The following is a 13,788-nucleotide window of genomic DNA, read 5'->3' as shown; positions in this document are numbered from 1 at the left end:
TGAGTGTTGCTTCCTGCTTATACAGTGTATCATTTTGGTACCAAAGTGGTCAATTTAAGGCCATGCAAATTACAGGCTCTTTTCACATACAGCCTGGAAGAAAAGTATGTTGAAATTATGAATCAAAAGTAAGGATTCACTAACTTGAAAGAAAATAGAGTTTTTCAAGCAGTACAGGTTCACTAAATCAAAATTGAAAGTTCCTTTTCAGGGGATACATATTAAAACAAGTAAAACACAAACATTTGAAGAAATGGAACAATAATAGAATTTCCTTAGACTTGAGACCACGGTGTGTGGTTTGGAGTTTCAGTCGTCTCGGTGGTGGTATCCACTCTGTAGGCCAGGTACCACTTCTCTTACCTGTGGGCTTCTTTAAAGACTTTTCCAGATCATGCTGATGCATGTGAGATGAATTCTAAATTTAGAATTATATTGCTGTGGTTCTGAAGACCACAGTAATAAATTCATTTAAGCAAGTATTTGCATCACTAACTACTTATTTCATTGCTTTTAAAAGGATACTGGAGAAAATGGTTATACTTTATTTCATAAAACTTATTTATTTGACTACTTGTTCTTGGTGAGGGAAACTTACAAATCTTAGAAACTGCTGATCTTTTTAGTAATTATTATTCCAAAGTGGTGACAGGCATATTAGTAATTGGCAGTCTGTTTTGGCAATGAAATATTATCTTAATTTTGTTTTTTATGTTACTGTGGTCTGTAGAGTAATTAATGTAAAATTTTAGGTGGGAGCTCCTATTTTGTGATTTAATAAAAAAGGAAAATTAAAGATCCCATTTATCATTTATCACTTCTAAGTAAAATATCTTTAGATGCTACCATCTGCATGGATTCTTCTCTATTACCTGCTTTCTTTTTTGTATCAGTGGGTTTCAAAGAATATATTTACCCCTTTTTCCTGAACCGTTTGTTAGAGATCGATACAGATGGTCTGTGGAGGGTGGCACTCTGGGCTTTGTTCTGGAGAGCTAGAGGACACTGAGGATGCAGGATAGAAGCAGCCCACCTTTTACATGTTCCTCCTGTGGGAAGGCCCTGTCTTCGTAGTCGCACCGTGGTGAGGACAGAGCACGCTTGGTGTCTGGGTATCTGCAGGGCCCATCTGTCACACTGTTCCTCAGAACTTCTTCATGCTAGACTGAGAAACACCAGGTCGTGTTGGGATCTTCCAGCCCCCTGCTCGGCTGGGAATAATAATAGGTACTGCCCAGTCTTTTCCAAATAGTGTGGTCCATTATATTTGAAAGAAATTACAGAATTACTAGGCGGGCAAGTAATATTTATTTTCGTGACTTTCTAGGGCTTAAAGAATAGCCATATTAAAGTAAAGTGGAACAATTTCCGCAGAAGAGGTGTTTTTCTATCATAAGGGTCATAGTTAGGTAATTTATTATGTAGAGCAATTTTTGAGAGGTGGGGGTTTGGGTGGGCATCCTGATTCAGAACTTCCCTTCAATTTATTGGATTTGTTTCTCAAATAGCTGCAGCTTGTTCAGGTTTTGTTCCTGCCAGTTGGATATGAAGTACTGTATGTTTGGGCTCGCTGTACAGAATTTGTTTCCAAAAAAATAGTGTCGTGCTGCTTTCCATCTACTGGACCAGTAGGGGTAGGAAGATCTGATTTGAAGCCAATGCAAAACGCAAAACTGATTAGATTTGGATTGTTCAGACATTAGGCCTCCTTTCCTTATTCTTACTCTTTTCCAGATGGAAGAACCAGTTTTACTCCCAGGGCACTCTCTCCTGGCAATTAGGCTGTGAAGATGAGGATCATTTAGTGCCACTATTGCTAAAGTACTGTGATAGCAGGACTGGGCTTGAAAATTTAGAGGAGAGAATCAACATATTCTGTACGTGGTCTCTTTATTTTTCAATTAATGGTACTTGTGATGCTTTTAAAATCAGGAATATAGCTTTTGTTTTTTGATTCTCCTTTTTGTTTTGTTAATATAATAGCATATTAGTTTCTGACATCAACTGGAAAGGAGATGATGTGTGAAACACTTTAAAGCATCAAGTGTTTTAAAATGGTAACCATATGTACACCTTTCTAATGTGCATAATGTCCCCTCCCTTCTTCAATATACTAGATTACAGTCGATTTTGCTTTTTAGTGATGATTAAGGCCCGTGATTCTGAATTTCAGCGACCACCATTTGAGAAATGCAGTAATGCCCTATTGCTGTTGAAGTGCTCAGAGCTCTGTGTAGCCTCAGAATGTTATGCCCTTTGAATTGTTGTATCAGATCTTTACATTTTCCTCTTCTCTCTGACATCAGTAAGCGGGTACTTACACCCAGGCATTAAATTTTAGAGCTATAACGAAAGATTACTGAGTCTAATGTCTTCATTTCGTAGATTAGGAACAGAAGCCCAGAGGGGTTGCACAGTTTTCCCATGCTCATCAGCTAGTTAGGGTGGTGTAGGAACTAGGTACAAATTACTTGACTTTAATCCAGTACTCGTTCTACCAGTCCACACTAGTTGCTTAATTGCTTTTTGTTTTTTTTCTGTCAGGGTAAGTTTCCTTTACAGATTCTTCTCCATGTGTAAATTTTTTGCTCTTATTTTGTCGCTGACTGACTAAAGTGAAACTGAGAACAAGGTGAAATAGAAAAAGTAGTTCACCCTGTGAGCAAGGTCTATGATAAGCCTCATATTATATAGGGAGAAACCGAATCATACGGCAGTTACCTAGTTTCCCCGAAGTCCTTTAGCTAGTAAGTAGCAAAGCCAGGATTCAGTCTCCATGCTCTTAACCACTCTGCTGTTGCATTTCTGGATGAACTACGTGCTCTCTTCCAGCTGTCATGCCCAATGATTCTGGGTCTGAGTAATAACAGCACCAAAGCTAACATCATTGAGCACGTACTACACACTTCACACATCGTGTCGCATTTAGTCCTATCAGCAACGCCATGAGGCAGGTGCTATCACCATCCCCATTTTATAGATGAGGAAACTGAAGCACAGAGAGGTTAAGTGGCTTGCCCAGTCTTACAGCTGGTAAGTGCCAGTGGCACTATTTGAAACCAGGCAGATGTAAGTGCCTGCTAGCTTTGCCACTATACCTTATTGCCTGAGAATGAGTACTTGAGTATCTAAGCCACAGTGCAATATGAGTTCTGCGATATTTATTTTTGCTAATTAGAGGTGATGTCTGAGAGAGTATGTGTGTATGTGCACACACATGTCCACAAGTGGAAACACAGTCACTAATGATTTCTTGGCTATGTGTTAGATATGGGGTAGGAGGCCAGTATGCCAAGCATATAAGTGAGTGAAGTAAATCTGGTGCACAAGATGATGGGATGTGGAGTGGTAGGGCTGCTAGGAACTGTGGCAAATAGGAAAACAGAGCTCTTGGCCAAAAGGGCAGCTGATAGTGGGCTCAGCCAACTGCTGCCCTCCTTTTCAGCCTGGAAAGTGGACTCAGTGCTGCTGGATATTGTGTTTTTTCTAGAGAAGCCAGAAGTTTGGATTTTTAAACCAGAAGAAGATTTTGGAACTGGTTTTTAAATGATCCCCGCTATTTGAGATTATTTGAAACCACTCTGTGAACCAGACGGAAATGCTGGCAACCTCCGTTAGCTCATTAGGACTGATAGACAGGTGACCTTCACCTGAATGAGAGTTGGCCGTATCTCGCTATCACTACTAATTTTTGAAGAGAAGAAAGACAGGCCCAAATCCAGAATGGTTGTCCATCCTATTCCGTCGAGTAAGATGGCATAATGGTACTCTGCAAAGTAGACAGAGTTGAATTATTAAGTGTATCTTGTGAGGCTGTACCATCGTCAGAAGACTTTGCTCTGTAGACTGTGAGGACACCTGGCTTCTGGTTTTGGCTCTGTCCTCAGCACTGGTTTCCAAGTCTGTAGACATCTGATTCTGGATGGGGCTGTGGGGTGCAGGATCACCTCCGGGACTTTTTCAAACTGCACCCCCTCCTTTATTCAGGTACGCCCCTGGCAAGACCACTTAGGAATCACTGCAGTAGTGTGGGGTTGCTGTTACTGATAGGAGTTAGGTCAAAGAAAGAAGAGTTTGATATCCTCTTCTGAGAAATGCATGGTTTCTCTGAGACTCAGTTCCGATTTCCAAACTGCCCAGGAAATGCAGGTGCTGAGTGTTTACTTCTGGGAGCAAGGTAGGGGCAGAAGTATGACCTTTGCCTTCTTCTAACAAAAGTAGCTCCTTTTTTTGTTTATTTAATCTTTTTACCCGTTAGGCTTCCACTTATGATTCCTTTAGTACAAAAATTTCTTGAGTATGCAAACGCTAGCTCAATCCTTAAAAACTTGATCACATCTAATGTTTTCTTCAATTCAAAATTTCTGAGATTCATAACAAGGGGTGACAGTCTCCCTTTGCCTTTGTGATTAGGTGTTACTAAACAGTATCTTATGTGTTGCCAAAATAACAGCAAAAGGCACTCTAGGTGTGGGATCTCTATCCCAACTGATGATATTCCTTTAAAAACATTGCATCATCTTTCTTATAACTGTTCTACCTAAAGAATATTATTTAAGAAAAAATAAATATCAACCTGCTGTGCTACAGTCTAAATTCCTGTCTTGGAAATATTATAGGTGAATGTATTTCCAGATGCTGCAAATAATGGAAAATCTTGAAAACTCGAATCAGGGTCCCTGTCCTTAAATGCGATTCAGTTTGCATTTTGATAGCAGTTTAGAAATGTTATCGCCTGTTTTGTCACAGACATAATTCACATCTTTCTTCAGGCACTGTAAACAAGAGAAATGGTTTAATGGCCCCATAAAGGCACTCCGCTGATAGCTGAGATTAGGCCCTTTAGTAATGGATGTTGGTGTGTGTATGTGTGAGTGGTATGTGTATGCAGGGGCAGGGGCGGGGTGGGGGGGAGGGCTTGGGAGAGGTAAATGTACTGGAAAAGAATCTTTCAGAGGCTCAGATGCAGCAGAAGTGCCTGCTGCTTTTCTGAGTGTCTTGAAAGATGGATTTAAGGCGCATGTGACACTGTTGTCTTTATTTGTATACAAGCCTTCCCCTTTGCTTCTGGAATTTAACTGAGTACTAATTGAGGTCATTGCCATCCATTTATCACCTGAAATTGAAGTGATATTAACTTAAAGTGAATGCTTTTCTGTCTAGTGAGTGAATCCCTAACTACATATATTTGTATGAAAGGCTGCATGCATTTTTCATGCCATGCTTCTATCTGATGTCTTAAATGATCTAATTTATGTAGACCATTTACTTTTTTCCCCTTTTACAGATTTTTTTAATTCTCTGCTATAGCCTAGTGAAATTTTTTTACGAGCACTTTAGTGTCCACAGAATGATTTGTTTTGATATTCTCAGTTATTTTTTGTAGACAAGTATAAAAAATTCTCCATGTATAACCCAACCATGAGGTCTAAGTAAATGCCTTGAAATTCCTCAAAGCACATAAATTTGTAGTGTTTTAGAGCCTCAATATTGTGTCATTTTTCATCATCTTGTTTGTGTATTTCCCCATAAATTGGCTACACAAGGCTGCACACTTGGTTTTGAGAAGGTAATCAAAGAGTTAATGGAGCAAAATTAAATGTCCTTTGTTGACAAATTTAGCTGTACCCCATCACTAGCAGGTGTCAGTGTTCCATCCATCCACTTTGGTTTTTTCTTTCTCCTTTTCCATTGTAGACCATATTCTAGAACAGGGATCAGCAAACTTTTTTCTGTAAACGGTCTATAGTAAATATTTCAGGCTTTGTGGGTCGTAGGGTTTCTGTCACAACTCCTCCATTGTAGCTCAAAGTAGCCCTAGACTATACCTAAATGAACGGGTGGAACTGTGTTCCAATAAGACATCATTTACCAAAATAGGTGGGAAGCCGGATTCGGCCAACAAGCTATAATTTGCCAACCTCTATGCTAGAATGTCTATAGTAGGCTATTCTAAAACGATTTTTGAGCAGACCAGAAATCTCAACACGAAAACCAGGAGACTTCATCAAGGCACTGTATTCCTACCTAGTTTTGCTTCAAACATTATAGATTTGCTTCAAAGACATGGTTGTGTTTAGAGAAGAAGTAATGAAAAATGTGTTTTTCTTCCCAGGGTAATTGTTTTGTACACATAGAAATTGCTCCTCTATTTCACTCGTGTGATAAGAATTGGGAGGAAAGGAGAGTGAAAGGTCAGAGCCAAGACAACTCATCACTGTATTTACATTCACTGTCCACATGTGGAAGGGGACCCGTCACTTGTGACATTTTGGTTATCAGAGTCCGGGGCAGCTTTAAAGGCTGGACAGCAACATCTTTCTTTCAGTGGAGTTTGAGTGGTGTGAATTTTTAAATGCGTTTGGTCACAGTAATAAATTGAAAGAAGGCAGATTGCCTAAACACAAGCATGAATCCTTGGAGAAGTGTTTTCATTTACATACCAGTGCTAAGAATATATTATTAAGGTCATGTATACAGAAATATGCATTGCATACACATAAATTAATCAAACTTAAGAATACTGGCTAATATCTTTATTAGAGGAAACTTTTTTTAAAAAAACCTAAATAAAGCTCTAATCAGTTTTGTATGAGCTCTTGATGATAAGGACTGAGTCTCACTGTTCATCTTCATCCTCTAGTTCCATATATTCCCTCTCCCTCTCAGCACCTGGCATGGTATGGGCCATGGTAGACGAATGAATTAATGGAGGAACAAATGGGCAAAGAAACATGATACAATGTTATAGTGGTGCTCATGCATGAGGGAAATCATAAGACTGTTTATTCAAAATAGATTGCATTATATGAGAATCAGAGTAGGTGAAGATTTTTGAAAACTGTATACTACTATGTAAATTTGAAGGTTTTTTTTTTTTTAAAAGCATCATAGCTAGTGTTTTTATCAAGATTCCAAATTCAACCACAGTTTGATAAGTCTACACCTACAGTTAAACATATTCTCCTTCATTAATTTACAAGACATCATCATCTTCATTACAGAAACATAAATAGAAACTCGATTCATAGATTTCATTGTTTATTCTCTGGGCTAACATGAACCAGTCAGTTATAACAAACATGGTCTGTTTTCCATTTATGGTACTAAAAAATGCTCCAATGTTATGATCGTTTGGGAAATTATTCTCCTATGAGCAAATTTTTGTTTATTATCTCCATCTATATTTTAGGTGTTCAAATGTGATTTATTATATGTCAGCCCTCAACCAAAGATGTTGTATACCAGCAGTGTTGCACATGGAAAGCCAAGGGCATTTCTGTGCTCCAGAAGAATGACAACAAGATTCTGCCTCTGTTCTAAAATGTAGGCGGGGAAAAAATGGAAGCAAGATGCTGCCTCATAATTCATAGTTCTAAAATGAAAGCAATTACTAATTTACCCAATACTTTACGGCGAATAACATAACCCCAAGTAAACTTTTGAATTAAGAAGTGGTTAAGTTTATTTTGAAAGTGCATTTTTTTAAAGTCCTGGTATTTTGGAGCTCTTAAATTTAACCATTAGAACTCAGTCATCATTAGTCAGCCTTAAGATGTGGTTTTAAAGGTCAGGCTTCCGTCAAAGAAAAAATGCAAGATGCATCTCTTGAATGTTCTTTCCTTCTCCTCCTCAAGATCTGATTGTCTGGAGGAGTTGGGGGTCATAAGAGTTTGCAGGGAAACATGTTTTAGGAATGCCTGAGGAAGCCTGCAGATTTCATAGATAAATTATCTGAACTGTCTGAAGTCAAGGATAAAGATATAATATCATTTTGAACCATCACTTCTTTGTAAATGAAATGAAGGAGTTAACTCACTTGATTTGATGCACTTGAAGAAGGAAAGACTCACTTTAATTAAAACTACAAACAATGCAGATGCCTGTAGCTCTCTGTTCCAGACCCAGCAAGGACAGCAGAGTAAGCGAAATGAAATGTACCTGGCAGCCTCGGCAGCAGGCTGGAGCCGTGTTCAGCGAAAGTAATTTAATTAGTGTTGATCATGACTCCAGATGATGGTGATTTGATAAGGAATAATTTAGTACTTAACAGCCTTTTACATGCACCAACTCCATGTGGGAAGGTAAAGCAAATTGCACAAAATGAATGCGCTGCTTTCCTTGTGCCTGTGCCAGTGAGCTGGAAAACTGCCTGTTAGCAGACGCTCAGACTTTGAGCCCTGTGATGAAATACTCAACTCGGTCTCAGCTCAGCCCTCTCTGGTGGGAGTCTCGGTGCTGCCCTTATTTAAGAATAAATAAGAGAAGTCATTTTTGTGACATAGAATCTCCAGGAAGTAGGAAAGTGACAATGAGGAAGATAAAGTAGCGTGTGGTTCTTGTGCAAAGTGTTGATCTTCAGGTTGGCTTCTTTTTTCCTCACACACGGCGAGTAAAAAAAAAAAAATCCTAGCTAGCTCAGATTTATTGGATTATTTATTTGGCTTATGATTAGAAAAAAAAAATCACAATTCCAAGGGCCCACAATGATTAAGAGGCCCACACAGGTTGAATGTGTTATGGAGAGGGTAGAGGAGCCCTCAACTTTTTGAGTTGGAGAAACTGTGAGCATCCTTGAGCGTCAGCATCTAATGAAAAGGAAGACACTGTTAGATCTTTTTAAGTCTTTTCAAGTACTGGACCTATTTCAATGCAGCACACACTGGATTCAGGTGTTGCCAAGCGTTACAGTGGATTTGAAATTTGGCCAGTTATGAGAAGCATGTAGTAAATTTTATAAGACACAGAATGCTGATCTATATTTCAGCCTTAGTACATCAGAGTTGCTGGGAGTGGTGCGTTAGTTTGCTAGAGCTGCCATCACAAAGTACCACAAACTGAGTGGCCTAGAAAACAGAAACGTATTGTGTCACAGTTCTGGAGGCTAGGCTGAGATGGAGGTGTCTGCAGGGTTCTGAGGGCTGTGAGAAAGAATCTAGTCTAGGCTTCTCCGCTAGCTTCTGGTGGTTTGCTGGCAATCTTTGGCAGTCCTTGGCTTGTAGAGCATCACTCTGTTCTCTGCCTTCATCTTCACATGGCGTTCTCTCTGTGTGAGTGTCTCTGTGTCCTCTTTTGTACAAGGACACCTGGCATATTGGATTAGATCCCACCTTAATGACCTCATCTTAACTAATCTTCCAAATAAGGTCACATACTGAGGTACTGGGGTTAGGACTTCAACATACGAATTTGAGATGGGGGAGCGCAATTCAACCTATAACATATGGGCTCTGGGAATCCCTGTTTTTTCAGAAGTTCTCTGAGTAATCTGACGATTGGCTTGATTTGGAGATTCTGCATTTAGGGATCAACTTGCCTCTGATAACACTTTGGGAATCCATAAATCCTTTTTTCTAAAGTCACTTCAGGAAGCTCATGGGGCCAATCTGAAAGCACTTGAGCTCCAGACAGTGTAGCCACTCAGATGGACCATGCCTTTTGCTTCTAGGTTGATACTAGTGGACATTTTGATAGGAGGCTATTGTCTGTCATGCTGACAGCCATTCATGATGGTGCCACAGACTTGTCATTCCTCCCTGACCCATCTGGAATTATTTATCTTATGAAGTTGAAGCATATTCTCAGATGTCTCTCTTGGAACGGGAGGCCAGACATGTTAAAATATCTGATTTGTATAGCATTGCTTGATGCCCCGCATATTTTTTTAATCTTTTTATTGAGATATGCATTCATTATAATGCAAAAATCTTAAATGTACAGCTTGATGAATTTTACACATGTATGTAGTTGTACAACCACCCCCCCACAGCAAGATATAAAGTATTTCCAGCATAGTAGAAGGTTACTAGGGCCCGTTCTCAGTCATTAGCCCTCCTTTCCACCAATAGAAGGTGATTCTTTCACTATCAATTGGTTTGGTCTATTCTTAAAATTCATATACTACAATGTTTTGTGCTTGGCTTCTTTTACTCAACTTCATGTCTTTGAGACCACGTATGTTTCTGCATGTATCAGTAATTTGTCCCTTGTTGTTCTGGTATAGTATTCTATTGTGTGAATATGCCACAATTTTTTTATCCATTTTCCTGCTAATGAACATTTGAATTTTTCCATTTTTTGCTATTATGAATAAAGCTGCTACAAATATTCTTATATGAGTCTTGGTGAACATATTCAGTCCTTTCTCTTGGATATGTACCTAAGAGTCTAATTAGTTGATACTGCCAAAAAGTTTTCCAAAGTGTTTTTATGAATTTATACTCTCAGCAGCATATCTAAAAGTTCCTGTTATTCTGGGTCTTCTTCGAATGTTGGCAATGCCAATCTTTTGCAGTTTCACCATTCTTGTAGGTCTATGATGATAATCTTATGTGGTTTTCTTTGCAATTTCCTGATGAGTAATGATGTTGAATACCTTTTCATATATGCTTTTTTTGTTTTTCATTTGTTTTGCGATATGAATGTCTTCTCTTATGAACTGCCTAAGTCTTTTTGCCCGTTTTTATTGGGTCATTTGTTTTGTCTTATTAATTTGTAGCAGTTCTTATTATGTTGAATACGAGTTCTTTGTCACATCTTTCCTATTGCAAACATCTTCTTGCTGTATCTTACTTTGCACTCTTTTAATAGTGTCTTGATGAAGAGAAGTTCTTAATTTCAATGCAGCCTAATTTGTATACAGATTATTTTTTTTTATGCTTTTGTGTCCTGTTCACAAATCTTTTCCTACCTCATGGTCCCAAAGACTTTTAAAATATAGTAATATCAAATATAGTAGTCTCTGATATGCCTGATATTTTGATAAATATGATAAACTTTGCATCATACTGCACATTTATTAGCTTTTGAAGTCTTATCAATTTTTATTCATATAAATTAGATCTGATCTCTCAGGTATAATGATTGCTTATTTCTTTTAATGACAAACTGAGTTCCTTGTATGTCGCTACTGCTTTTTCTTAAGAAAATGTAAAACCTACTACTTAATCGAAAGTGCTGAACTTGAGTATACATTTTCCTATATATGTTCAAAGAAGTAATAAATAGTTGAAAACTATTTGTTAAGAAGGTAACAAGGGGTTGGCCCCAAGGCCTAATGGTTAAGTTTGGAGCACTGCATTTTGGCAGCCCAAGTTTAGTTCCTGGGCAAAGACCTGCACCACTCATCAGCAGGCATGTTGTGGTGGTGACCCACATACAAAATAGAGGAAGATTGGCACAGATGTTGGCTCAGGGCAATTCTTACTCAAGTGAAAAAAAAAGACAGGCAACAAATGTATAGTTAATGTATTATAAAGGTTGTACCGTATATATTTGTCATTCTAAGAAGTAGCACACGCACATACACACAGGGAGAGAATTTTTTTTTTTTTTGGCAAGGAAGACTGTCCCTGAGCTAACATCTGTGGCAATGTTCCTCTATTTTATATGTGGAATGGCACCACAGCATGGTGATAAGCAGAGTATGGGTCTGTACCTGGAATCTGAACCTGTGAACCCCAGGCCGCTGAAGCAGTGCCCAAAATTAATCACAGTGCCACTGCGCCAGCCCCTCAAAAGGAGAGAATTTTCTTATAGAGTACTATTTTAAATCTTTGTGGTGTTTTCTACATTTTAAAAACATTTCATTATGTGAATTTAGGACTCAGAAAAAAGTAAGGAGAGTACTATAATGAACTCCCAACTACCTATCAATCAGCTTTTAACATTTAGCAACATTCTTCTAATTTGATTCATCTCCCATCCATCATTTTTTTCTAGAGTATTTTAAAGAAAATCCCAGACGTATTTTTTTATCTGTAAATAGTTTGTGAATCTCTAACTTTAAACCTTTTTTATGTACAACTGCCATTTCGTTATCACGTTCAACAAAATTAACCATAATTTCTTAAATATCTGATACTTAGTCCATATTCAATATGTCTTATTTATCACAGTTTTTTTATAGTTAGTTTGTTCAAAGCAGAAACCAAGCAAGTCCTCATAATTGATTCTTGAGGTTCTCAAACCTCTTCTATCTGACGGTTAATTAATCATAACTTTCTGACATGGTAGAGGTAATGAGCACGTGCACATGCATCCCTGGCATATGAAGATCTATGTAATTTCTCCTTTGTCTCTATTCTTGTCCTCTCTACTTTGAACAGGTATATTAAATACACATTACATTAAAAACATACTTTGAAATAAACTACTCAGTGAAATAACATTATTATTATTTACTAAGTTTTTGTTAGACAACTAATTTAGGTAAAATTTGTTTATTTCTTTGGTAAATTTTTCTATGATGTTTCAGATGGCTCTTAAGTACCATTGAACATTTCTGTCAAAATCGTGTCCAGACATAAACAAATAGCATTTATTTTCCTGAAGCTTGATAGTTCTTGATATCAAATTCTTATATTAAAATTATATATGATATTCAAGCTTAGTAAAAGTTTATAATGCTGTAATGTTAGGATCAAGATCGAATGGTATCATAAACCACAAAATTTCTTTTTGTATCTTCCTTTATAGAATACAGACGTAACATTTTGTTTTTTAATTCTAGTTTTTGTAGGAGTTAAAACAAATCTCCAGAACATGTGTCCTTGTGTTTCTCCCTTTATTAGTCATACTTGTGCATATTGTACATGAAAATAAAATCCATTCTCAGTCTGTTTTTCTCATATCTTTTTACTAAATTTCCATTTACACCATAACTTCAATTATTCTAATAGGATCTCTAATATGTACTTTTCCAGTTTCATATAGAAGAATAAAATATATAGTTATTTATTTATTGGTTTTTAAAGATGATTCCCCTCAAATATACATATTTCTTAGTACTTTATGATATGATCTTTGTATTATATTAAGCATTAATGAATATAAGCATAACCATACATTAAGTCATATGAAAAAGGAGAAATCATTTAAGATAGAATAATTTTATGTTTTATGGTGGATTACATGTGAGAAAGAACTCTAACATAGTTCTCACAGTTCCTCTTCAAAATCCTGTTAAGTGGTTAGGCTCATACTTTTATCTCTATTTTATAGATGAGCATTGGCCTCAGAGATGTTGAGTTTTTTGCCCAAAGTATCATCAGTTACCACTGGACCTGGACCTGGACCTGAATTTTCTTTCTCATAGTCCAGTTGTCTTTCTATTAAACCATTACTATTGATTGATTTGAGATATTTTTCTTTCAATAATGCTTAAAATTGTGTTCCAGTTTTCAGTTAATTCTTAGATAATCAGCTGTATTTTTTCTGCTTTAGTCATTGGAAATCTTTCTGAAATGTTTTCAAAACTTACTTTCTGAAAACTGAGTTTCTGATGTTGTTAATATCAGCTAAGCAAATTACAAGCAATTCACTTCAAGTAATGAGAGAGAGTTCAAGCATGCATTTTGTCATACAATAAAAGCAGAAAAGGAGTATACGGAAATTCTCCAGAATCTTTTCTTCCATGAAATTAATCAAATTTGGTTTTTCTTATATATGTCAGTTAACATGAAATGTTAGTGACATTTTAACCAAATGAAGTAGAACAGATTAACATACTTAATTCCTAATTGCATTTCATTTGTGTGGGTATTTTTATTTTGTTTTCTAGTGGCTTTTCATGGCCTACCACTGAAAATCAAGAAAGAACCCCACAGTCCGTGTTCAGAACTTGGCTCTGCCTGCAGTCAAGAACAGCCCTTTAAATTCAGCTATGGAGAAAAGTGCCTGTACAATGTCAGGTAAAGCAATCAGGTGTATATATAGAGCATAGTCGTTCTTACTGAAGCAAAGAGTCCAGAATAATATAAGATCTCAAGTCATATTTTATAAGAGTTA

The 13,788-nt window shown here is 37.2% G+C and overlaps 1 protein-coding gene across 6 annotated transcripts in view; it reads left to right on the top strand.

Moving 5' to 3' along the window:
* The window catches only part of ETV1 (ETS variant transcription factor 1), a 90,341-nt gene that overhangs the window by 34,271 nt on the left and 42,282 nt on the right, over positions 1-13,788 (top strand). For all 6 annotated transcript variants that reach the window (XM_008529395.2, XM_008529393.2, XM_008529394.2 and 3 more), the window contains one exon: positions 13,562-13,691. In XM_008529395.2, coding sequence (XP_008527617.1) covers positions 13,562-13,691 — 130 coding nt within the window. The remainder of the gene's footprint in view (positions 1-13,561; positions 13,692-13,788) is intronic.

The sequence above is a fragment of the Equus przewalskii genome, chromosome 4, assembly GCF_037783145.1.
Source record: "Equus przewalskii isolate Varuska chromosome 4, EquPr2, whole genome shotgun sequence".
In the NCBI taxonomy this organism is placed as follows: domain Eukaryota; kingdom Metazoa; phylum Chordata; class Mammalia; order Perissodactyla; family Equidae; genus Equus; species Equus przewalskii.
Note: the sequence above shows the minus strand (reverse complement) of the source record. Positions and strands in the feature narration are given on the sequence as shown.